This window comes from Balaenoptera musculus, chromosome 20, assembly GCF_009873245.2.
Source record: "Balaenoptera musculus isolate JJ_BM4_2016_0621 chromosome 20, mBalMus1.pri.v3, whole genome shotgun sequence".
NCBI classification, from domain to species: Eukaryota; Metazoa; Chordata; class Mammalia; order Artiodactyla; family Balaenopteridae; genus Balaenoptera; species Balaenoptera musculus.
In genome coordinates this window covers 24352103-24377110 of record NC_045804.1, presented here as the reverse complement: position 1 = coordinate 24377110, position 25008 = coordinate 24352103, and the positions used below count along the sequence as shown (strand labels likewise).

The 25008-nt window shown below is 55.0% G+C and overlaps 2 protein-coding genes across 5 annotated transcripts; one reads left to right on the top strand and one right to left on the bottom strand.

Annotated features, from left to right (window-relative positions):
- Positions 1-61: 61 nt before the first annotated feature.
- Positions 62-14030, top strand: XYLT2 (xylosyltransferase 2). Of its 3 annotated transcripts, none has more exons than XM_036837381.1 (11): positions 62-236; positions 6763-6799; positions 7533-7708; positions 8006-8208; positions 8655-8735; positions 8934-9150; positions 9235-9411; positions 9682-9944; positions 10232-10427; positions 10992-11325; positions 12859-14030. In XM_036837381.1, exons 1-11 carry the CDS (start codon positions 102-104, stop codon positions 13179-13181), a joined length of 2142 nt encoding a protein of 713 aa, XP_036693276.1. In that variant the 5' UTR covers positions 62-101; the 3' UTR covers positions 13182-14030. The 3 variants fall into 3 exon arrangements, with proteins under 3 accessions (XP_036693276.1, XP_036693272.1, XP_036693273.1); XM_036837377.1 differs by having other exon boundaries at positions 6763-7252; XM_036837378.1 differs by lacking the exon at positions 62-236 and adding an exon at positions 643-2000 and having other exon boundaries at positions 6763-7252.
- A 5963-nt stretch (positions 14031-19993) lies between these two features.
- Positions 19994-24978, bottom strand: MRPL27 (mitochondrial ribosomal protein L27). 2 transcript variants are annotated; one of them, XM_036837524.1, is made up of 4 exons: positions 24906-24978; positions 22678-22809; positions 22196-22263; positions 19994-20408 (listed from the first exon to the last, which is right to left on the bottom strand). In XM_036837524.1, exons 1-4 carry the CDS (start codon positions 24943-24945, stop codon positions 20202-20204), a joined length of 447 nt encoding a protein of 148 aa, XP_036693419.1. In that variant the 5' UTR covers positions 24946-24978; the 3' UTR covers positions 19994-20201. The 2 variants fall into 2 exon arrangements, with proteins under 2 accessions (XP_036693419.1, XP_036693418.1); XM_036837523.1 differs by lacking the exon at positions 24906-24978 and adding an exon at positions 23585-23937.
- Between the last annotated feature and the right edge of the window lie 30 nt (positions 24979-25008).

The following is a 25008-nucleotide window of genomic DNA, read 5'->3' as shown; positions in this document are numbered from 1 at the left end:
GGCGCTCCTTGCTTGGGGGAAGCCGGCTCGGCCCGAGCCCGTGCGCGCGCCCGCGGCCGGGTTGCAGGGCTGGGCGCGCGCCCCTCGGCCCGGGCAGGAAGATGGTGGCGAGCGTGCGGGTGCAGAAGCTTGTGCGGCGCTACAAGCTGGCGATTGCCACGGCGCTGGCCATTCTGCTGCTGCAGGGCCTGGTGGTGTGGAGCTTCAGCGTCCTGGAGGACGACGAGCCGGGCGAGGTGCTACGACGGCCGGGCGGGCAGGCGGGCAGGCCGGGCGCGGGGGCGCGCGGGGTCCTGGCGGGGATGCGGGCGGCCCCGGCCGGGGAAGTGGGGCACGGGCCGCTTGCGTGTCGCGCGCGGGCGGCCGCCTGGGTCGAGGCCTCGGACCCCTGGAGCCCGGTTCCCAGGCGGGCCCGGGGGCCTACGCGCGGGGGCTGTGCGTGACCCGGAGGACCGGGCCGCGGGCCGGCAGGGGCCCGGGGCGGAAGGAGCGGGTCTTGGTGGGGTGGTCTGCAGCCCGGGGAGCAGTGAAGGTCAGGCGCGGGTGCGGGGGGAGCGGGGCCGGGAGGCGGGGCTGGGCCCGAGCCTGCTCGGAGGTGGGGAGCCCCAGGCCAAACTTTCTGAAGTTGGGAGGGGGCGGGAGTGTGCGCGCCGTGGTCGGAGGACCGGGGCCGAGGGACCCCGGGCAACCGCGCCCAGCCGCCCCTCAGGGGCAGTAGCCAGTGAAGAAGTGGAGCCTGGGGGTGGAACTCAGTGTGGCAACTGAGGAGAGAGGGAGTGACCCCGAGGGAGAGAACTGGAGTGTCCCTGAGACGTGGCTTCCTCAGCTAAGGGTCTGAAGAACCTGCATGGGTCTTCAGGAGAGGATGGCAGGGGAATTGAGCTGGTGAGGGGGCCTCAGGACATTAGGGAATTGGGGACTCGCCCCCTCTGACTCTAAGGGAATGGGGACAGCAGCAGCTGGTTTAGCAGAACCCCAGGCCCTGGAGCAGGGGCAAACCCCATCTTGCTTAATCCCCAGGTCCTTGCTCTGAGGGTCTCACTCACTCTTGGCTGATGTGGTTTCAGCTGGAGGCCCAGACATGTCTTCCCCAGTGTGGTCAGGAGGGTCCAGTGGTGTCTGAGACCATCCTGGAAGGTTGGAGAGGATAGGCCAAACCCTGGCCCTAAGCTGTGGGCCAGATGACAGGGCTTCCCTGCCCCCACCCCTTGGTTCTGGTGCCTCTAGGGCTCTGAGCCAGACACTCTGCTTGCCCCGTCCTCTTGGGCCTCTCCACCTGGCAGGGTGAAGGCCAAGGGAGCCCTGATGTCCTCTTCCCCTTCCTGCATATGGGCGGTCTGGAAGGCCTGGTGTGGAGACTGGGAGAATTGCTGCTTTTGCCTTTTTTTGGGAGAACCAAGAGACTAGGATGGTGAAGGGAGCTGGGACAGAGTCACATGAGACCATAACTCCAAAAGGAGCTGAGGTTGGGGTTGGAGGAGGCTGGCTCTGTGACATCCGAAGGGCGTGAGCTTGTTCTTTGTGGTCCAGTAAGTAGCAGGAAGGGGAAGAGAGTGTATGAAGATTTTTTGGGCAGATGAGACATTCTAAGATGGAAAGGGCTGCCAAGGAGTTAGGGAGCCCTCTGACCCTGGAATATGTGAGCAGAGGCCAGTGAGCACTTTGGGGAGGGGCATGGCAAAGCATCAGAGGCTTCCCAGAAACAAATCTCTGGATGGGATGAGAGATTGTCCAGGCCTCAAGGTCCCTGCTGCCCTGCCTCCAGCCTGGGGTGGAGAACTGGTGCAGTAGAGTGCTGGGGATCCTGCCTCCGCACCTCCTCCTCCAGCTTCCTAGCAGAACCTGATAGGGGAATCCCTGGACTAGAATGGGAAAAAGATCCTTGATGACCTAAAGGCTGTGTAGTCCAAGCAGCCACTGAGGCTTGGACCCCTTCAGCAGTCACCTCAGTTGGACCATCCCACTTCACCATCCTATGTCCTATTCCAGCGCTGCTACTGGTAAGTGGTGTGACCACTGGCAAATCGCCTAACCTCTTTTGCATCCTCATCAGTATCCGCGCCCCAAGGATGGGGGCAATAATAGCACCTCTCTCGTTGGGTGATGCCTGTGAAGTATTTGCAGGAGTTGCTGGCCCATGCTAAATCATCAGTAAATAACTCTTATTATTTTTTCAATACTGCACAGTGGTAACAGGGATTCATTCATTCAGTCAGTCAGTCATTCATTCAACAAATATTTATTAAGTCCTCCTTCATACCAGGCACTGTGCTAATACTGGGGATACAGAAATAAATATACCAGACGAGGTCTCGGCCCTCGTGGGCAGACAAGGAGAGACTGACAGTGAAAAGGAAACTCAATAACAAGAGGGCTGGTTTAGATAGGTGGTTGGGGAAGGCTTCTGCAGGAATTGGCCTGTGAGTTGAAAGACCCAGTCAGCCTGGGGAAGAGGTAGGCAGAGTTCAGGCAGAAGGCCCTGAGGAGAATGGGCTTAGCTGGGTGCCTTCAAGGAATGGAAAGGAGGGTATGGTGCGATCCCTGGAAGAAGGTTCAAGAGTTAGTCCAGGGCACATCCTAGAGCCCGCAGTAAGGGGCTGGGGTTTTATTCTAAGTGGCTCTAAACTAAAGGGGTCTAAGCAGCGATGGGTGAGATGTGCATTTAAGAGGAACACTCTGCCCATCTGTGAGGGCTAGACTGGAGACCAGAGATGACCATTAACATCCAAAGAGCCATTTTATGGTTTTCAAAGCTTTCACAAACATTGTCTCACCGCTTACTTTAAACGCAGTCTGAGAAGTCCAAAGTGGTGGGGTGTGGGATAAGCATTGCTGTATTCTCTGTCTCCATGGCCCAGAGAAGGATTCCAAGGAGAAGCTGCAGAGCCAGGAAATGGCAGAGAACTTTGAATTCCTCCTCAGTGGGGAGAGGGGGCCTCGGAGGCCAGACTTCCTCCAGGCAGGTGTCTTAGGGCCAGTCCCCATCCTCAGTAATTAGAGGGGACTCTGACCTCAGGGGTGACTGGGGGCAGCTCCTCTAGGGGCACAAATATGGGACCTGCTGCTGCACATATAAACACTCTTGGGGTGTATATATGTGGTGGGGGCTGGCCGACCACCAGGAGCCCCCCTCCCAGTTCCTCACTGCTGCCTTCTGGTCCCCCAGCCCCCTCTGGGATTGTCCTTCTCAGGGTCAGCCAGCTCCCTGCTGCAGTGCAGGGCACCAACATGCCCATCTCTTCCCACATCCTATCCCCCACCACAGCGGGCCTGGCCCTGTGCCCTGCCCTCCTGACCAGCTTCCTCACTCGCTGATTCTGACTTCCATCTTGAGAGCCCACAGCTCCTCTGCCATCTCCACCCACCTAAGCTTGAGAATGTCTTCCTCTGCCCGCTGTGTGGCCAGGTCCGACATCACCAGGCTGATGTATGCTCAGTTCAGTGGGGCTGCAGCCACTTTTCCTGAGGGCTTTCCAGTCCAGGGTGCCCTCCCCAATGTGGGTAACAGATTGGGATCTGCTGGTTCCTCCCCACCTGCCCTCGCCTTTGCAGATATCTCTTCTCAGATGGAGATAGACACCCCTGGCTCTCACTGGGCACCTCCCAAGAGGGCTGGTTGGGTGCCAGGCACAGAAGGCTGGGGTGCCAGGGTAGGGGTGGGGCCCTGGCCCTAAGGCACTTGCCGTGCTCTGACAGAGGAGGAGAGGGAGGTCCTAGGGAGGGGAGGGACAGGGAAAACTCAAACCAATGGTCCGAAGTATCTGAAGGCCTTTGCTTCTCTCCTGACTTCACGTTTGACTCTTTCCTATTCTCCTTCCATTAATAATAATAGTAAGGATGACAGCATTTACTGAATGCTGAGCCTATGCCAAGAGCTTTTCATTCATTCACTCATTCATAAATTCATTCATTCAACAAATATTTATTGAGGGAATTCCCTGGCGGTCCAGTGGTTAGGACTCTGCACTTCCACTGCTGAGGGCACAGGTTTCATCCCTGGTAGGGGAACTAGGATCCCACAAGCTGCACGGCGCTGCCAAAAATTTTTTAAAAAGAAAATATACATATATATATATCGTGTCTCCCATTGCCAGACATTCTTCTGGGCTCTAGGAATACATCACTGAACAAAACCACAAAAAGCTTTGTCCTCGTGGACATTACATTCTTGTAACGGGAGAGACATAGAATAACACAATATACATTTATACATGTAAATACATTATAGGATGAGAGAAGGTAATAAGTGCTATGGGAGAAACAAAGTGGAGGCTGAGGGAGAGCTGGAGTTGTAAATACAGTGGACAGGGGGGGCCTTCCTGAGAAGATGCCACCTGAGCAAGGAATTGGAGGCAGGGGCTGTGGGGACATCTAGGGGAGAGCATTCCAGGCACAGGGGACAGTGAATGCCAGGTGGGATGGAGGGACGCGGAGAAGGCCATTAAGGCTGGAGGAGAGTGAGCCTGAGGAGAGGGTAGTAGGTGAGGTCAGAGGAGGGAGGAGCAGAGGCGGGGGAGCCAGACACAGCTCACATCGCCTTTGTAGGTTCGTGGGCTTTGTCCTCAGAGGGGGAACCGTGGGTGGTTTCAAGCAGAGGAGTGGGGAGATGGGACTTGTTTTAAAGGCAACACTGGCTGCTGTGATGAGAGTGGACTCTAGGAAACCAGAGTAAGAGCAGGGCTTCCAGGCAGGGGTGGTAATGATGGAGGCAGTGAGAAGTGGTCAAATTCTGGATGTACTTTGAAGGGAGCCCCAACAGGAGGTACTGATGGTGGAGTGTGAGGGAAACAAGAGTCGAAGTGACGCCCCTAAGTTTTTGGCCTGAGAGACTTGAAGGATGGAGAGGTCATTAACTGATATGGGGAAGACTGAAGAAGGAGCCTATCGGGGGAAGATCAGGAGTTTGCTTTTGGATTTGTGGGTTGATAGGTCTATCAAGCTCCCAAGGGAGGCATCAAGGAGGCTGGCAGTTAGACACTTGAAGGTTCAAGGGAGCGCTCCAGACCAGAGAGAGAAATCTGGGAGTGGATGGAGTTAGGAGACTGAATGAGGTCACCTGGGGACCTAGGACAAGGCAAGGCCCCAGGGTGGCCTTGGGAGATAAGGAAGGGTCGGCCAAGAAGACTGATAAGGAGTGGCCACGGAGGCCACACCAGGGAAACACCAGGAGGGCATCCTGGAAGCTGAGGGAGGAGGGTGCTTCAGAGGCTGTGGGCCAGTGAGTCATGCTGCTGGAAGGCCAGGCCAGAAGAGGACTTGCACAGAGAGTGTTGAGAGAGGAAGGGGACAGCTGGTGGCGCCAGCTCTTTCTAGCTGCACTATCTCATGCTCTATCTCATTGGACACTCACACTTCCCTCCTGTATTTTAAAGCTGAGGGAACCTGCTCAGAGAAGGTAGGTAACTGTGGGGGAGTGGCAGAGCTGGGCAGGGAGCTCTGGTGACTCCAGAGTAGTCACACAGTGCCTTTCACTCCTCCATCCTTTCCGTGTTTCATCCACCTGACACCAACCAGACATCCTATGTGCCAGCTACTCCGCCGGGCACTGGGGTAATGGGGCTGAAATGACAGCCTCTCCCCAAGGAGTTGGTTGGGTAGAAGAACGTCCCACCCTGGAGCAAATGGGATGGCTTCACACAAGGAGACTCAGGGCTGGATCTTGAAAGATGGATGGGATTTGGTCAGGCAGGGAAGTTGGGGGGGGGGGTGGTGCGTCACAAAAGGGGGACAGGGAGAGCTGGGAAGAGGGTGGGTATACACACTTTCAAGTGTGACCGGACCGTTAGGGAAGTGCCTGGGTTTGAGAAGAGGCTGTAGGAGCCAGGAAGCAGGGGTGGAGATACTGAGGCGCAGCACTCAGCTTTCCCTTCGAGAGAGACCCTGCCACAAGGAGCAGTGAGTTGCCAGCCTGCAGCTGCAGGTGCCTTCAGGCTCTGCCTCAGCCGTCCAGCCATGGCCAGGCACCTCCTGGGCCACCCCCAGCAGTGGTACCACGGCTCCCATCTCTAGGCTGTCTTTGCCCTGGAGCTTCCCACTAGATGGGAAGCCGAGCTGTCGTCTCAAGCTCTTCCTTCCCCCTCTTTGCACAGATGTCAGGCCGGCTTGGCTATCTGAAGGCTTTCCCTGCTGCTTCCTGCTCCTGCTTCCTCATCATCCAGAGGTGACCCCACACCCCCCAGTGAATCTCTTGCACTCTGACTCTCTCTTGGTCTCTGCTTCCCAGAGAACCTGACCAGTAATGGGGTCTCAGATTTCACCTCTTCCCTCCCCACCAGGCAAGACCCCTTTGCTCTGTTGTGGCCTCAGCACTCCCACGCGGTAATACTGTAGTCAGTAGAATGCTTTCCTTCTGAAGAGCACCGTCTCTTCCCAGTCAGGCCCGGGTGGGAGTGCTAGGTGGACACTCTTGTCTGCAGGGTCTTTGCATGTTTCTCTTATGATATATGTGGATATTCATTTTCATAGTTGCTGAAAAAGAAAGTGGTATCTGAATCCAAAGCACAAAAGAGATTCAGTGCCCTGTGATCTGTGTGATCGTGGGGACGTGGGTGCGATGGTGCCTTGCGGGAGGGCGACACTTCCTCCGCTGGCTGGTCAGGGAGGCCTCCCAGCAGAAGTGCTGTTTGTGCAGAGTCCTCAGGCAAACAGTGCTTTTCTAGATCAAGGGTGGCAGGGGCTTCTAGGCCTGAGGCCCAGCAGGAAGCTGAAGGAGCTGGAGGAGAGTGACTGTCCCAGTGACTTGTGTCTGCCTATCTTTTACAGAAAGGAAGGCAGAAGAAGCCACGGCCGCTAGACCCCGGTGAGGGCTCCAAGGACACAGACAGTTCAGCTGGGCGGCGGGGCGGCGCGGGCAGAAAGCATGGGCGCTGGCGGGGCCGTGCTGAGAGCCCCGGCATGCCCGTGGCCAAGGTGGTACGGGCAGTAACCAGCCGGCACAGAACCAGCCGGCAGATCCCCCCCACCCCGCCCCCAGAGGCCCCAGGCCGCCAGAACCTGAGTGGGGCAGCGGCCGGGGAGGCGCTGGTTGGGGCGGCTGGCTTCCCACATGGAGACACAGGGAGTGTGGAGGGCGCCCCCCAGCCCACAGACAACAGCTTCACGCCCAAGTGCGAGATCGTGGGCAAGGATGCTCTGTCTGCACTGGCCCGGGCCAGCTCCAAGCAGTGCCAGCAGGAGATTGCCAACGTGGTGTGCCTGCACCAGGCCGGGAGCCTCATGCCCAAGGCTGTGCCCCGGCACTGCCAGCGGCCTGGTAAGAGACAGGCATGGGCAGAGAGGTGGCAGCCCGGGAGGGGGCATGGCGTGGATCCTCACCTCCATTTCTCAGGGAGGAAAGCTCAGAGGGGCTCACCTTGCTGCCCAAGTTGGGTGACGAGTGCACTAAGTGGCAGAGGTGGAGCTGGGGCCTAGGAGCAGCGGGCTCTAAGTGCAGGGTTCCTCCTTTGGAAGGCAGGCAGCCCCCTCTTCCCGTCTTGCCTCCACCCTGTGACCTGGGGCCAGACCTCACCGATGCCCCTGTTCTCTACTCTCAGGGAAGATGAGCCCCGGCATCCAGTGGGACGACGTTCGGGCCCAGCAGCCCGCGGATGGCCCCCCAGTACGAATCGCCTACATGCTGGTGGTCCATGGCCGCGCCATCCGCCAGCTGAAGCGTCTCCTCAAGGCTGTCTACCACGAGCAGCACTTCTTCTATATCCACGTGGACAAGGTACCTACTGTGGCCGGGGAGACCAAGGGCATCTGAGCAAGTAGAGCAGAGACTCAGAAGGTCATAGACAGACAGTGTCTCTGACCTGCTCGGGTGGCCCAGAGGTAGGGGAACAGGATGGGGGAGCAACCAGCACCAGGTGACATGGCTGCTTCAGAGCTGGAGCCCTGGCCTGTGCTCTCTCCATTCTGTGACACTTGTACTGTGCTCTGGGGTGGGGCGGAGTGGGAAGGTTGTCATGCTGGGGGTCCATCTTCCACTGCTGAGTTTCCACCACCACCTGCCCACTTCCCACAGCGCTCCAACTACCTGCACCGAGAGGTGGTAGAGCTGGCCCGGCAGTATGATAACGTGCGGGTGACGCCCTGGCGCATGGTCACCATCTGGGGCGGGGCCAGCCTGCTGAGGATGTATCTGCGGAGCATGCAGGACCTGCTGGAGGTGCCCGACTGGGCCTGGGACTTCTTCATCAACCTCAGTGCCACTGACTACCCGACCAGGTGTGGGGTGATGCTATGAGCCCCGAAGATGGGAGGGGGGCACGTCAAGGCACTCGGGGTTCAAGGGTCCTGATGGACCCCTTCCCTCCCCCAAGCCTCATTCTGGGATCTGTATAGCTCAGACATGGTCCCTTGGCCCCAGCAATGTTTTAGGGGAGGAGTTGGTGAAAGATGATGTGAGGATTGAGAGTGACAAGAGATGGGGAGGAGGAGGAGCCAGAGGTCTGTACTGGGGGTCATGGGTCAGACAGCAAGGGGTGGAAGAAGGATGGGATGGTCTTCCTCAGGGGCCTCAGATGCCCACCACCCCAGAGCATCAATCTGAAGTAGGTCACTTGGTCAGGACGACTCTCAGTGAGAAAGGAAGGGGCCAAAGAGTAAAGTCACTCTGGGCCGGTGACTGAGCCACTGTCACACACACTACCTACATCCCATTTCCTCTCCAGGACCAACGAGGAGCTGGTAGCTTTCCTGTCCAAGAACCGGGACAAGAATTTCCTCAAGTCGCATGGCCGGGACAACTCCAGGTGAGGGGGTCGGGGAGGAGGCCCTGGTCCTGGGGTCTTGCCACAAGCCCTCCCACACAGGGGGGCTCTGTGGCCCCAGCCTCGGGTTGCAAAACCTCCAAACCAATCACAGATTAAGGAGCGCTAGTTCCTGGAAGGATGAGAGCCTGGATCCCACCCTGCAAAACCCTCAGCCACGGGCCCATCTGCCTGCCACAGGTTCATCAAGAAACAGGGCCTGGACCGGCTCTTCCATGAGTGCGATTCGCACATGTGGCGTCTGGGCGAGCGGCAGATCCCAGCGGGCATCGTGGTGGATGGCGGCTCTGACTGGTTCGTGCTAACGCGCAGCTTTGTGGAGTATGTGGTGTACACAGACGACCCGCTTGTGGCCCAGCTACGTCAGTTCTACACGTACACGCTGCTCCCAGCCGAGGTGGGTGACCGGGCCCGCACCCAGGCCAAGAGGGCGCGTGGTGGGTGCCCCAGCTCACCCTCCACCCTGCCCTGCCACCCGCAGTCCTTCTTCCACACGGTGCTGGAGAACAGCCCAGCCTGCGAGAGCCTCGTGGACAACAACCTGCGGGTCACCAACTGGAACCGCAAGCTGGGCTGCAAGTGCCAGTACAAGCACATCGTGGACTGGTGCGGCTGCTCCCCCAACGACTTCAAGCCGCAGGACTTCCTGCGGCTGCAGGTGCTTCCCTGTGACCCCCAATCTCTGCCCCGTGATAGGGCCTCACCCCAGCTTTCGCCAGGTGCTTTCCAGTCAGAAATGATCCAAGGTGGTCCAAGCAGAGAATCTGGGGGCCCCTCGCTGGGAGCAGCCCTCAGGGGTCGGGGGCTACACTGGCAGCAGGAGAGGCCCTGGGAGGCTGATCTCCAGGCAGTGCCGGGAAGGGCGCCTCCCCTGCTGTGCTCTCTGGGACCTCCAGACCCCTTCACCCTCCTTCCCTCTTCGCTCCAGCAAGTCTCCAGACCCACCTTCTTCGCCCGGAAGTTTGAGTCGACTGTGAATCAGGAGGTACTGGAAATCCTGGACTTCCACCTATATGGCAGCTACCCCCCCGGCACTCCAGCCCTCAAGGCCTACTGGGAGAACACCTATGACGTGGCCGATGGCCCCAGCGGGCTCAGTGATGTCATGCTCACTGCTTACACCGCTTTCGCCCGCCTCAGCCTGCGCCACGCCGCCACCGCTGCGTCCCCACAGGCCAACCCACTCTGCAGGTGAGACCTCCTTCTGACATTTTGCAGACCCCCAGTGTGTAGTGCCTTACGAGGAGGCCAATCAGAAAGAGACAGCCCCTGCCGCCAGGGAGCCCCCAGTCTGAGGCAGGGAAAAATGCAAACAAAACAAAGGCGGCAAAAGCCAGGCACATAGGCTCTGTGGGTATGAGATCTGGGGCAAAGAAAGCACCTGGGGATGGGACACCCCAGAGCCCCCTCCCTGGGACTCCAGGCCAAGTCAGGTGTGCTGATGGCATCTCCCTTTCTCCCTGCTGGAACCTTCTTAGGTTTGAGCCCAGGGGCTTGCCGACCAGCGTGCACCTGTATTTCTATGACGACCATTTCCAGGGCTACTTGGTGACGCAGGCGGTGCAGCCCTCAGCCCAGGGGCCGGCAGAGACGCTTGAGATGTGGCTGATGCCCCAGGGGTCGCTGAAGCTGTTGGGGCGCAGTGACCAGGCCAGCCGGCTCCAGAGTTTGGAGGTGGGACAGGTCCTCCCCTTGCTTTCTCCTGTCCCCCAGCAAGACTCGGGGTAGTGGGGAGAGAGGGACAGACACTAAGGGAGGGCTAAGGACTGGGTTAGGCCTTTCAGAAATGGATTCACGGGTCCTCTTTCCCAGTGATGGCAGCCTTGGGATGCACAGAGGACATGCAGTCAGCAGGGAGGGGACTTTGGTTCCACTACAATGCAAGCCCAGTCTTCTAAACTCCAGGGATTTTCTGCTAAAGGGACTTGGACATTCCATTCGGGCCAGAAGATTAGGCTTCTGAGTGTCTCCTTAGCGCGGGGATGGTCTCTGGGCAGGGCTTCGAACCTCATCTCTGCCTTACTGCCCCCAAAACTTCAGAGCAGGTCAGAACAGGAGCCTAGAACAAATCTCAGAGCTTAGTAAAGAAATCCTAGTCTGAGCCCATCATTTTGCAGAGAGGGAAACTGAGGACCAGAAAGAGACAGTGACTGGCCTGAGGTCACACAGGAATTAGAGGTAGCAGCAGGTAGAGAGGACTTTACCTCGGCTCCTGCCCAGCTGCCTCCTTTCCTACAGGTTGGCACCGAGTGGGACCCCAAAGAGCGTCTTTTCCGGAACTTTGGGGGGTTGCTGGGGCCGCTGGACGAGCCTGTGGCCATGCAGCGCTGGGCCCGAGGCCCCAACCTCACAGCCACTGTGGTGTGGATCGATCCCACCTATGTGGTGGCTACATCTTACGACATCGTGGTAGACGCGGAAACCGAGGTCACGCAGTACAAGCCCCCACTGAGCCGGCCCCTGCGGCCAGGGGCCTGGACTGTTCGACTGCTTCATTTCTGGGAACCCCTGGGTGAGACCCGCTTCCTCGTGCTGCCCTTGACCTTCAACCGCAAACTACCTCTCAGGAAAGGTAAGGATCTAGTTTCCAAATGATGCCCAGGAGCCAGGCCGAATAGGATTTGCCAGACAGGTGACCCCAAGAAGCTGACCATCAGAGTAGGGGAAGGGGACGGGTTGTGGCCTTGATCATTCATCGGTAAGCATCCCAGGGCCTTGCACTGTGGTATGGTGCTTTGGAGTTAGGCAGACTTGGCTCTAGAACACAGCTCTGACACTTTAATTAGGCTTTTATCCTTGGCAAATTACTTGGCCTTCCTGAGCCTCAGTCTTATTACATGTAAAGTAAGAGTAATACAACTGTTAGAGGCCTCCTGGGTGCATGGAACACAGATCCACTCAAACTAGCTCCAGTGAAAAAGGGGAAATTATTGGAAAAATGCAGGGCTCTCCGCCACAGAACCTAGGAAATGACTCAGCTCCCAATGGGACCCAGAGGTGCTTTCTGTCTCTCTGGGGCCACCTTGTCCCTCATCCTGTGCTCTGTGTATCAGCCTCAGGTTCTGGTTTCTCAGTATATTGATACATGGCCTCTCAGTACAACAGAGACTGACCAGGGTCTCTTGGCCTACAGGTTCCACATTCTTAGGACAGCAAATCTGATTGGCCATCCTCCCAGTCCATCGGTAGCCAGGTGGGCAGGGTCACATGGCCCTCCACCCACTTGGCTGAGGATAAGAGAGCAGACTCTGAACACAGGCATAGGCTGCAGGCTCCTGCAAGGGGGCCCTAGTACAAGTGACTACCCCCTGGGAGATATTAGGAATGAGTATGTGGGTAAAAGTGGCTGGTATATAGTAGGCGCTCAATAAGTAGGTAGATGTTTCCTTCTTCCAGCCACATCCTATCACAGAGAAGGTGGGTCAGAGCAGAGGTAACCCAGAGGAGGACGGGGTGCTAGGGTGGGGCAGCGGCTGGGGCGGATCAGAACAGGCAAGCTGTGCCCTGCTCTCCTAGGACTCATAGCCTGATGGAGGAGACGGGGCGGGAGAGGCAAGCTTGACAGCAGGAGGGTATTGGAGCTGAGCCTTGAAGGAGCTGGATTTTTATAGACAGAGAAGGGTATTCTAAACTGAGGGAACAAAGTTAGCAGGTGTCTGGTGCGTGAGGGGAACAGAGGGTGGAGGGTAGTAAGATGCCAGGGGGTGGTGGGAAGGAAGGCTGGCAAAGTAAGCAGGGCGCCACAGCTGGAGAGCCTGAGTACTAGGCTTCTGAGGGCTCTGGGAACCACTAGAGGTGGCTGAGAAGGGGCATGGGTGACACAAACCAGACCATTACCAGAAAGTAACCTTACTTTCTAAGGTGCCTTGAACCCACTGTTTTATTTAATCCTCAAGTCAGGAATTCAGGGATTACTGTCTTGATTTTATAAAACTAAGTTTTACAGGCACAGAAAATTCTGTGGATTAGCCCAAAGTCACTCAGCAAGATGCGACTCAGTGGTAGAGTTGGGACAGGAACTGGGGTGCCCAGACCTGACTCCCAGGGTCTGGCCTTCATGGAATCATTTGGGCGGGGCATGCTTACTCCTGCTCTATACCCCCAGATGATGCCAGCTGGCTGCACGCTGGGCCGCCCCACAACGAGTATATGGAGCAGAGTTTCCAGGGACTCAGCGGCATCCTGAACCTGCCTCAGCCAGAGCCCGCAGAGGAGGCTGCCCGGCTGCATGCGGAGCTCACGGGCCCTGCGCTGGAGGCCTGGACAGATGGGGAACTAGGTGGCTTCTGGTCTGTGGCTGGACTGTGTGCCATGGGCCCCTCTACCTGTTCCTCCCTGGAGCTCTGCAGACTGACCAGCTGGAGCTCTCTGTTCCCTGACCCCAAATCAGAGCTGGGGCCTGTCAAAGCAGATGGACGACTCAGGTAGCAGGGTCCCAGCCAGCGCCTCCGGAAGACCCAGGGAATTGCACCTTACAGACGATGGAGGGATGTCCCCTTCATATGCAAGAACCAGAGGCCCAGGCAGTACACCTGTGTCAGCCATCAAGAACCTGTAGACGGCAGGGAAGGTGGGCTTAGTATTTACCACCGCAAATGGCTCTGCTGGGGACCAGGATGTTGGCAGGAACATGGGGCGAAGGGCTCCAGCTTCCACAGGCCACTCTTCCTCACCTTCCCCTCTAATTTTTTTTTTAAGAAAAATGGGTAGTGGGGGGATGAACTGGAAACAAAAGATGTGCAATAGGGCTCGGAGCAGCCCCAGGAAGTGGGCCATGGCTCTGGGGAGCAGGGGCCTGACGAGCCCATCTGCTGCTGCTCTGGAGGAGGCTGGGCCTGCCTCGCTCTCCAGGGCCTCATCCCCCAGCCTTGGCCTGTGCTGCTCACTGCTGAGGCTCTGCAGGGGTCCAAGTGCTATGCCAGGCTCTGAGGCCTGGAGAACAGGTGATTTAGGGGAGCACTGCAGAGCTGGAATCTAATGGGTCAGCCTCTCCTCTTGTAGCCAGGGGACCATAGAAGAGGGGGTGGGGTTGGCTCTAGGGCTTTCCAGCATCCCCTGCCCCTTGATGGGAAAGCAGGGCACCAGGGCCTACTGAGACCATTGCGGAGTCTCCCAGGTACCCAGAACTGCAAGCAGGGCCTGGGGCGAGCCCTCCTGAGCAGCATGGGAAGAAGACTCTGCCAGGGCTCTCAGAAGAACCTGGAGTAGCATTGTGCCTGAAGCTCAGTGTGAAGTCTGAAATATGCAACAGAAGAAATATATCTCTATCTCTCTCAACTGAGCCTCTGTGTTTTTCCTCCTGGGTGTCAGAGAGCCATCACTGTTAGGCCCTCTTCTCCTAAAAGTCTTGGCTGGTACTTTGGCAGAAGGTGGAGGTCTCATTCCCCCAGAGTGGGAACAGTTTAGAATCCATCAAAGAGCTAGAAGGGACACAAGAACCCATCTAATCCAGATCCCTCTTTTTCTGAGGGGTAAACAGGCCCAGAGAGGCTCAGAGACTTCCTCATTGTCACCCAGTGGGCCAGCAGGAGACAGTTCTTCAGAGTCCTGACCCGGCACTTCCTCCCTTGCTGCCAGGCCAAGGCAGAGGCTTGCTTCTCCGTCTTTGGAGTCACCAGGGCCCATCCCAGAAGCCCTCGCTGTTTCCTGCCCAGTTCTGAGTTACGGGGCAGCCTCAAGAAGGAGGCAATCCCAGCCAGGGCCTGGTAGTTACCATTGCCCCATTTACGAGCAGGAGCAGTGGTGGCGTGGGTTCCTAGCCGCTGCCTTAGGACCTGGGAGGGCCGTGTTGGAAAGGTTTGTCCAGCCTCCCTCCATTTCTCAAGCCCTTTCTCCCCTCCCACTTTTCCGCCATTGTCAGCCATGGCTCAGTATCAGTCCTTCACACCTTACTTAATGTGGGAGCAAAGGTGAAGGTTTCTCAGACCTTTAAAGTCACCCTATCAGCCAGTCACGCTGGCCCGGTCAGCTCAGCTTGGGAAACAAAGGGCTCAGTTCCAGCCCAGGCTGCCATGTGTCAAGTTTTTCAAGTTGCCAGGAGAGGGCACCCCTGACCACCAGTGGCAGCGTTGGGGTTTCGGTTTGTTCAGCCACTGTGCTGACCTTGCATGGAGTATCTCATTTAATCCTCACAGCCCTTTGAGGCAGGCAATTTTATTATTTTCCTTTAGCACACCAGGAAACTGAAATGATGAACCCAAAGTCAAAGCTGTTAGTTGGTGGCTGCAGGCTTCAGGTGGAGGCAGGAGGACTCCACGCCACTCTCACTACGTTCTCCTGCTCTCCTAAGGCAGGTGACGAGGAAGGCGCTAACAGCAAGCACTCCAAGGAAATAGTGTTTGGGTTCAGCAAGCACTCCAAGGAAATAGTGTTTGGGTTCAAGGGCTGAGATGATTGCTTTTTTCTGGCTCCTATTTTATAGAACATCTGAAGTTCTAATCTGGCTCTCTAAAAGTTTTTTGTTTTGTTTTACATCAGCCTTTAGATCGATTAAAAAAAAATTAATAACTGGGTTTAGCATATCAGGCACAGGCAGTAAATAGAGCATTTACACTCTGGTGACTAAGGACTCACAGACCAGCCAGCATGTTTAACCCAGGCTGTGGCTATGCTGTTGTTGGGCTAGCACGACTGTTTCCAAAGTCTTATTTTTGGAACTTAGGTGGGACATGCCCTCTGTTTCAGCCCCTGCCACTCCCATCCTATTATACCAGGTCCCAGTCACCTGCTGTGACCATTTTGAGCTTAGCCCAGTGGATGGGGATCCAGACTGAGGGTTCTGAGTTAATTGCTCTGAGGTGGCAACCCAACACTGGTGTGGGTTCAGAGCTCCCTCAGGCAATTCTAATTTGCAGGCTGGCAGGAAAACTAAAGTCCAGCCCCAGCCCCACTGCTCTGGCTGGTTTGTCTTGGCCCCATGAGTTAGAAGCAACGTGGGACCAGGAGTAGGCTTCACGACTCCATCCTCTTCCCTGTCCAGGTCCTGAGGCAAGTGTGAGTGCAGCTACTCGGACTGAATTCCTGGCTGACAGTGTCCCCTACCCTCATCTCTCTTTAGGGTTAGCTCAACCTGGAGGCTTGAGCTTTTTGAGGCTTTGAAATCCTCCCATGGCTGGGCCCCTGGGGTCAAAATCGGGATAACAGCCAGGCGGAAGTGGGGTGGGGGCAGGGGGCCTGGGCCCCCAGAGCTGCCCAAGAATTCCTTTGGAGGGAGGGGAAGAGCCTGGGGAGAGAGGCTTTTGTATTTTGTGCCTGGTTTCCAGGACAACCAGGGACACCTCAGTTCCGTTAGAGATGGGAGCAAAGACCAGAGGACAGTTGGCATTTGGAGTCCTGTCACCTGAGCCGATGGGAAGTGGCGGGGGAGGGGGGGTGCAGAGTAGGGCTGGGAGGGGATCAGGACTGAGAGGTGCAGAGATCTGGGCGAGGTGGAGCTCCCCTGGCTGTCTTCTGGGTTTAGCAGAAGCCTAGCCTGTTCCCGCCAACCCCTTCTCCTGCAGGTTGTTGAGGGACCCTCGTGGCTGCCAGGCCTGCAGAGTGGAGTGCCATCTGTGGGACACTAGGTCCTGGCATGGTACTGGCCAGGACAAGCAGGGGCAGAAGCTGAGAATCTGGAGAGCTGCTCACAGATACCATGGCTCTGAATGAAGCTGCTCCTCTGGGCCAGGGATCCTGGGTTGAGGGTTGGCCCTGTGGGGATGGTGGGTGGGGCCGGCAGAGGGGGTGGGAGCCCATCCTGTGGCTGTCTTCAAGGTCATTTAAGGCCAGTGCCCTTTCTTGGCACCGCTCTGCCACTGCTGTTCCCTGTGCAGAGATCACCGCAGAGAACAGCCTCCTAGACATAGTTGTGGCCACTGGTGAGTACCCACTGCTGTCCCAAGTTCAGAGTTGGGGCAGATGCACACTTGGCTCCTCACCAGAGGCCAGAAGTCCAGCTTCTTCATCTATAGGGTCACCTAAAGCAAGCCACTTGGGGAGAATGCTGTGTTTGGCTGGTATATGAACCCTGAGGTCCCTTCCCTGCTGTGTTCTATGATGCTACAGTCTACGATAGCGGAAGAGAGTCTGGGCACCAGGAGTCTGACTTCAGACTCGAGTCCTCCCTCCCCTGCCTCCTCAGATCCAGTTTCTAAGGGTGTCTGCCCCGCCACAAGCTCCTTCTCCTCCCTGAGTCTGTCCCTCTGTAAACTCCCTTACACACATCACTCCTTCCCTGGGCTGGAGGAAGATAGGATATAGCTGCTCTGTCCTCCCTCACAAATCTCTGCCACAGGGAATTGATGCAGCAGCAAAAAGGGAGCTCCCTGCCCCCATTTCTCCTGCATGTCAAGCTGATACTAGTCCCAGCCAGGTCATTCCTGCTCAACTTCTGGAGTGGAATTTCAGTCTGGGGAGGTGAGATGGGTCTGTGCCTGCCAGGCCCAGGCTGAACCTCTGATGCCTGGTGCCTCTGGGGGGAGGAGAGTTTCATGCTGGTTTTTATCATGGCCATCCTGTTGTGCTGCTGTACCAGCGAAGCCCCAGTGCTGCCACGTCCTCTGCTCTCTGCTCAGTATGGAAGGGGCCTTTGGATCTACTCTGTGGACCCGCAGCTTCCAGTCTGGGTTCCCTCTGGACCAAGGAAGTAGTGTGGAAAGGGTGAGCAACATCCTGGCCAGCCTCCTCTCTGGCCATTGTGAAACAGGACCCAGTACTGGGAGCTGCTGGTGAAGACAATGGTCTTCCCAGCTCTCCAAGCAAGGCCCACAAGCTCCTAGCTCCCAGGGGAAAGCCCAGAGCCAACTTCTGTGGGTGGTGACTACCATACTGTCAGTCCTCTTCCCAGGGACGGGGTACCACATGGGATGCTGGGTACAAAAAGCAAAAGAAATCTTCAGACCTGCAGCCTCCCCAGGCTCCAACCCCAACTCTGAGCACCAGACAGAGGATGGAGAGGTGGGGACAGAAGGTGTTCTCTGACTCTCCCACAAGGGTCATCAGAGCTGGCTGCCACATTGTGAAAGAATGAGCTAGTGGCCAGAAAGGGGTGGAACTTCTTTATACCCGAGTGCATTTCAGAAATGCTAAGGGTCTGGGCTTTGTGCCTTGGACTGGTGGAGGGAGAGAACAAGATGGGGAGAGGACATGGGGACAAGAAAGGTTTGGGTTCTGCTCTCTTGCTCGCTGACCCTAAACCCTGAGCTTCACTCTGAGTCATCCTTCATGATCCCCAGGACTGCCCCTCTCCCTGCTTCAGCACCATGGGATGCCCCACCGAGGTCCAGGCAGTGGAAAGGTGCTGAGAGTCCCAGGGGATGCGGGTGAGGGAGGACCGTGGGGGAGAGGTGTGTGCCAGGGCCTAGTGTGGCTAGGGGAAGAAGGCGAGGAAGCCTAGAGAGACTCCTTGGAGAGAAGTCTGTGTGGTACCCTGATCTTAGGCTCATCCTGGTGGAAAGGGTCCAGACGGAAGCTGGAGAACAGCTGCACAAGCCTGCCTGGCTCCCTTAGTCACAGGGCTATCCCCAGGGGGGTGAGGTATTGTGTGGGGCTACGCAGCAGCCGCCAGCTATCCCTATGGGAGCCAGCTTGCCTGCCCAGCTATGAAAGTGCTCAAAAGAAGGACCGGCGGCAGCAGATGCACCAGCTGACTGCACAGCGCTTCTGGCTCTGGGCCTGCAGAGAGGTAGGTGAATGTTCAGCCCTCCCAGCCTTGAGTGGGAGAACTGAGTTTTTTTCCTTATTACTTTTTTTACTGTATGTAAATGCCTAATCAGAGCCTCTGGGACAAGGAAAGGACCACGGATGGCGAGCCCCAGGATTTGGCTAGAGGCCTCACTTCACCTCTTTGGGTAGAGGAAAGGATGGCAGACCCCAGTCCAGGGAAGCGATTTAGACTGGGCAGAAGAGCTTCCATGGAACCAACGGCTCTAAGATTCAACTTGTCTCCAGGAAGGACCATCACTGGGGGAGAGGACACACAGAAAGCAAAGTCCAAAGAAAGAGCATGTGTGTGGGGGGGATGGGGGGGGGTTGTGTGTAAGGGAATGGGTAATGTCTTCGCTCTACCTCTCCCAGCTGCCATCCAGCTATGAGGAGGCCCTAAGGTCACTGCCTGCACTACCACCCAACCATGGCTCTGCTCACCCACCCCAGGAAGCAGCCACCTGCCTGCTCAGGGAAACACTATAGGAGGGAACACGCTCTTCCATCTTGCCCCTTCCCACTTCTCCAGGGGACTGGCGGGGACTGGCGGGGACTGGCAGGGACAGCGCTTAGCCTGTGGAGACGCTTCCAACAATCTCCCCGAGCTGGGCCTTGGTATAAGACCCTACGGGAAGGAAGCCAAAGTGCACCTCAACAAACCCTGGGCCACCTTTGCAGGAGGTGGGAAATCTGGGGTCATGCCCTGAGAATCAAGGTGACAAATTCAAGGCAGACCTCCAGAATTAGACTTCTCTGCCCTCAACCCCTGGAGCTCCTGCTTTCAGGGCAAAGAAGAGTGATTGGGAGGAAGGCACTAACTCTGCAAGCCCTCTCTGGGGCTGCAGCCAGCATCGCCTACCTCCAACAGCCAGGAAGTCTGTCCACCCCTGCTGAGACTTCCTTCCTCGCCCTTGCACTCGAAGCCAAGCTTCTAAAGGTCTTGGGTTGACAATGAAGGCCTGCCCCCAGCCCACTCTAGGCCCAGACTGAGTACTCCTGAAGCCAGATTCTTTGCTGCAGTTTACGGTTTGAGATAAACCAAGAATCGGGCAAGAATGTGAGCTAGGTGTCTCCCTGGGTAACAGGAAGAAGCCCATCTGTCACCCATTCTGCCTCATCATTGGAAGGACCCTGGTATTCCAGGCCAGATGGGGCCTCTCTGCTCTGGACCCACAGAGGCATGAAGGGGTCTGCCATGTGGCCATTTCTGGGGCTGTCGCCCCAGCTCCCTCTGAATGTGGCTCCAGGAGAGGAACATGACCACGCTGGCTTCCTCTATTGGCCCCTTGGTCGCCCCCCGCCCACTCTTCCCCAGCGACTTCTGTGGGATCCAGGAGGGGAAGGAGCAGGAACACCCTCAAGCACAAGCACTCCTCTTCTTTCCCCTTTGGGGGATGGTGCTAAAGGGATCCCCTCCTCAAAATGAAGTCCCCTCTTCTCACTTCCTCACTCTGACAGGCCTCTTTCCTGCTTTGAGGCTCCCCCTTGTGTGCACCTGAGAACATGGGTAACAGATCAGTAAGCCACTCCATCCCAGTTTGTCCCCAAATAGCAGAGACTCATGACTCCAGCTAACTTTATTTTTGGCCCCAGGTCAGGTCTCCCAAAGGGCTTCCCAGCCAGTCACTTCATAGTCTCCTGCAGTCACCACCAAGCAGACTTCTTCCTTGGGAGGCCTTGTCATCACTCCAACCCTTGATGACGTCTGGTACCACCCTCTCCTGTCACCTGGGCTCCAGTCTCTGTCCAAAGGCCTCAACCAGGAGGTCAAAGCATAGCTACCAGTTTGAAGGTGCCCTCAGGCTTGGCAGGAACCACGTGGACAAAAGTCTTGTAGAGCACAGCCCCCTCGGGCAGCCTGGTGACCAGATCCACAGCCTCCGAGTTGCTGGGACTGGGTACGTAGACCTCCTTAGTGTAGCGGACTATCCCCTCCTCCAGAGCATACAGGTACTTCTTCTTCCCCAGCCCCACCTGCAACACACAGACCTGGTCAGCTGGACAGTCAGGGGGCCCATCCCAGGGCTCTAGGATAGACTCTTCACAAGGATTCAGGCCCTGGGGCCAAAGGGGAGGATTCAGAAAGCTCCATCTCAGGTTCCCTTTCCCACTGCTTGGTAATTACTCCATCACAAAGGCGGGAAAAGAAAACTCCAACAGCCAATCCTGGTGGTTACTCAGTTCCTGAGGGCTGATACCCGGACCCATATCTGTGCAGCTGGCCAGAGGCTACACTGGATAGATGCCCAAACCAGGCCCAGGAAAATGTCACTGCTCCTGGGAGTTTGCTTCACTGAGGCTTACCACAACACTAGTTTGACATACATTTTCATCTATATGGTGATCTATAAAGTTTAGGCTCAAAGCTATATGGATAATGCATACGCTAATTAAACAAAATGATATCAGCTAATACTTACGTCACGCTTACTGTGTGTAAGCACTGTTCCAAGCCCTATTATATACATTAACTCACTTGATTCTCACCTTGTGAAGTAGGTACTATCGCTAACCCTGATGTTCAGGTGAGAAATATGAGCAAAGAGATTAAATAAACTGTGTATTATATATTTATTTTCCTTTTTTTTTTTAAACTATACATATCATAGCTTTTTTCTTTTAGAACCTGAGATTGCATGTGTGGCAATTTTTACCCAGCATTATTCAATATCTCTCTGATTAAAAGAACAGACTGGTTCAAATCCCAGCACTACTACTTACTATTGTGTGATCTGGGCAAGTTAATTTACTTCACTGTATCTCACTTTTTTCATCTGCAAAATGGAGATAAATATTAACTATTTTATAGGGTCATCTTGAGGATTAAATGAGTTAATAATTAGAAAGAGCTTAGAATACTGCCCAGGTCACAACGTATTAGCTTTTATTATTGTTGTCATTATTGTATTAAGTCTGAAAAATTAACACAGCCACATGTTGAATGTCTCGAGTTCTAAAAAAATAAAAAAAATTGTACTACACATACAATCAATTCACATACAAATTAGCATTTTTGAAATAATTATAGGTTACTATCAGTCTTTCTGTGCCTACTAAAATTGCCAAAAAAGAGGTAAGAAGGCAGGAGGAAATTGATTACAGAGGAAACTAAACTAATATTTTAAATAATGTAAAGAATATAGTATAGATCTGTGTTAAAGAACTTTCCTACCTCAGCAAGTAATACCAACTTGCTGAAACTGAAATCCCTGCCTGGTATGGACCAAATTTCTGGCCCACAAACTGAATTCTATTTTATTAAATTCAAGTTATCTTTCAGCCATCTAGTAATAACTTTAATCAAAGGAGGAATTCTTAAAAATAAGAAAAAAATGAATAAATTGAAATTAGTTTCCCAAGATTAAAAAAATATCTTAAATCACTAGAAATATCCTCTTCCAAGAACTGGGGGTTAGAAAGGAGACCCCAGAGAACCAAGCTAATGCTATTACCAAAGCAAAAAAGTGATTTGGGAGTCAAGCAGACCTGGTTCAAATCCCAGCTCTGTCACTACCCACCCCGCCTTCTAAGTTTCTGGCATCCTACCTGTAAAACAGAGATGACATCTACCTACCCTAGGGATGGGGGTAAGGATGAAATGAGATAATGCAGGCCCAGGAATCAGCATGACACCTGGCATTTGGTAAGCACCCAATAACTGCAACTGTTATAATTACTATGCTCAGGAGCATGGAGAGGTGAAGAAAAAACGGCGGGGGGGGGGTGGGGGTGGGGGTGGGGTGGGACACAGAGCAACTCACATGGGCACCTGGGTGCCAGCGGAAGTGGCGCTGAGTCGCAAGGATGTTGCCAGCATGAACATAGTGACCTAGAAGAGAAGTCCATAGGTGTGCTACCTTTAGGCCCCCACAATGAGGCAACACAGCGAACTGCTAAGAAACCATGGCAGCCCTCGCTTTCCTGGCCCAAATGCTACATACCAACCTCTAAGCCTGCCCCTGGATAAGACCAACTCCCAGTCTGACACAAGGAGCTCCCTGTCCCCCACCCGGCAGCCTCCTCTGCAGTCGCATGGCCAAAGTTCCCACCTATCTGCTCTTCCTCAGCCCCTCCACCCCGCCTCAGGTCTTATCTGTTTCTTTAATTTGGAACTAAATGTTCTGGTGAGCAAAATGGAGAGTACAGGACAGGGCACTTGTGTGGTTTGCCCGCTCTTCAAAGGAACGCCGGGACAGCAGGGTAGGGTGCTAAGTGGAAAGTGGAAGCCAGGCCACACCCTTACCCTCCATTTTCTTGATGCCAAAGCGTTTGCCTGGTGACTTTCCACCGAGGTTCTTAGAGCTGCCACCTGTCTTTTTGGATGCATATCTGACGGCAAGAGCTGTAGCCTGAGGGGGGCTCAGCAGGGCTGTAACTGCAGAGAGAACAGAAATGTTGTTCAAACAGAGTGGCTCCCCATCAGACTCTTTCTCTGCCTCAATGGGTCACTTGCTAAGCTGAGAGGTGGCAGGGGGCAGTGTCAGGGGAGGTGAGGAAGGTGTGTGAGCAGAAATGCCACTTGACTTTGCGGGTTTTCAGGGAGTGTCTGAGGTCCTTGGTCTTCCCCCACGACAGGGGATAAGTCATTCTTGTATTGTCCATGGTGTAAGCACTACATGAGCTGTCTGTGTGTGGCCTAGGGTTGAGGGGAGGGAGTAAAATATTAATGGAAAAAAAATAAACACCATGTGCCCTTGGTCCTGACACATCCAGTCCTACTGAAGGGAAACAAAACCACAGAAACAGAAGCCAGCAAGAGGACACCACAGAGCTGCCTGTTTCAGCCTCACTCACCATTATGCCCTCAAGGCTCAATGCACTGTGGAGGAGCCAGACCACAGAGCCCAGCAACGGGACACCCAGAGAGAGGCTCCTGCTTTGACCTCACCCACCACCTTCTTAGCCATCACCCATCCACTGCACATCAGATACTTGTAAACAAAAAGGGCAGCCTCTGTGAGGGTGACTCCCACAGGCTCCTGTCCATTCCAGAAGGCTGGACCCTTCCTTTGTTCGGCAAGTCCATCAAGCACAGGTCCAACCAAGAAGACTGACACCCTGCCCTTGTTAATCTGACCTCTCCATACTCATTCCAAAGTGCTCAATGGCATTTATTTTAAAAAGGAAAGTGAACTAAAATTCATACTGACCAGGATGGAAGCCCTGTGCTATATGACAAGCCCAGGAATGGCAGTCCCGGCATTCAGGTCTCCAGATACAGCTATGGTTAATCAGGGTCATGCCAGTCTTTAGAGAAGGCTTGTGGGTCCTGGAGTCTGTAAGTTCAGAGTTCCTAAAACCTAGGTTTCTGAAGTTTTAATGAGAACAGAGACTAGCTGGGGCAAAGGACCAGAGATAAGGACTTCGAGAGACAACATGTTAAATGGCCAGCACCAGGATCTACCTACCTTTAAACACCTATTCATTTATTCACTCAATTTCAGGAACTGGACTTTGCTTTACCTAACTTATCTCACTCACGAATCTTTGCCCTTCACCCTATTCCCCATCCTCCTCAAAGTAAATGATGCTACCACTTACACAGTTGCTCAGGCAGAAATCAAAGAGTCACTGCAGATTCCTTCCCTTTGCTGATCTCACATATCCAGTTCACCAGTAAGCTCTGTGGATCCTATTTCCAAAACGGATTTCAAATCCTCCCATTGCCCTCCAAAGTTCACTGACACTAACACCCTGACTAAATCATCTCCCCTCAGGGCTACTATTACTGCTTCCCGTCTGGTTTCCTCATTTCCACTCCTACTCCCTTTAAATTCACATAAGAGCAATAGTTTGCTTCTCAAAATGGAAAATTGGGTCAAGTCATTCTCTTGCCCCTCACTCTCTTACAAAGCCAGGCCTCCTGTCATCCTTTAGGTCTTAACTTACATGTTACCTCCTCAGAGGGCTTCCCTGACCACCCAACCTAAAAAAAAGACACAGACACATTTTTCCCTTTCTGTCACAGTAGTTGCAACAATTCACAACTATTTTATTTACGTGCTTATGTACTGGCTTATCTATTAGAAGTAACCGTCCTGGGGGTAGAGACTATGTCTTCATCTTCTCTGCTGAGATCCTCAACACCTACCACAGTGTCTGGCACAAAGACCTCAATCTGCTGAATGAATAGATTAACTTTTTGAGCGCCTATGTGCCAAAAGCAGTAACCCATTTTTGTAGATAATGGGATCCAAACAAACCTAGACAGGGGAAGCGGAGAACCGTCACCCACCCCTAGGGAAGCTGTATTTGCACCCCTGGCAGGGGAAGGTCACGTGCTCCGCGCCCTAGGTGTCACACGACCAGCGACTACCGCCCCTCAAACCTCGTGGGCCCCACACACTCCCCCCAGTCCCCTCCCGCCCGCAGGGTCATCCGTGGGGGAACGACCTCCAAGCCCCCAGATCCCTGCAAGGTCTCCACTCCGCCTCCACCCCTCGCCCGGCGACTGCCACGGCGTCCGTTTACCAGCTGTCCGCGTCCTCAGCGCCAGCACCGCTAACGCCATGTTGGCCTCACACTCGCTTCCGGTCTAAGAAATCTGCTTCCGCTACCGGAGATCTATTTCCGG

Bases quoted from the DNA above. Each gene is read 5' to 3' on its own strand.
- XYLT2 (XM_036837377.1), top strand. From the start codon at position 102: ATGGTGGCGAGCGTGCGGGTGCAGAAGCTTGTGCGGCGCTACAAGCTG. The intron at 8,209-8,654 runs GTGTGGGGTGAT...TTTCCTCTCCAG, and splicing joins GCCACTGACTACCCGACCAG to GACCAACGAGGAGCTGGTAG. The intron at 9,412-9,681 runs GTGCTTCCCTGT...TCTTCGCTCCAG, and splicing joins AGGACTTCCTGCGGCTGCAG to CAAGTCTCCAGACCCACCTT.
- MRPL27 (XM_036837523.1), bottom strand. From the start codon at position 23,675: ATGACCCTGATTAACCATAGCTGTATCTGGAGACCTGAATGCCGGGAC. The intron at 22,810-23,584 runs GTCAGTATGAAT...TTCTCTCTGCAG, and splicing joins AGCACAGGGCTTCCATCCTG to TTACAGCCCTGCTGAGCCCC. The intron at 20,409-22,195 runs GTGAGTTGCTCT...TGTGTGTTGCAG, and splicing joins GCTGGCACCCAGGTGCCCAT to GTGGGGCTGGGGAAGAAGAA.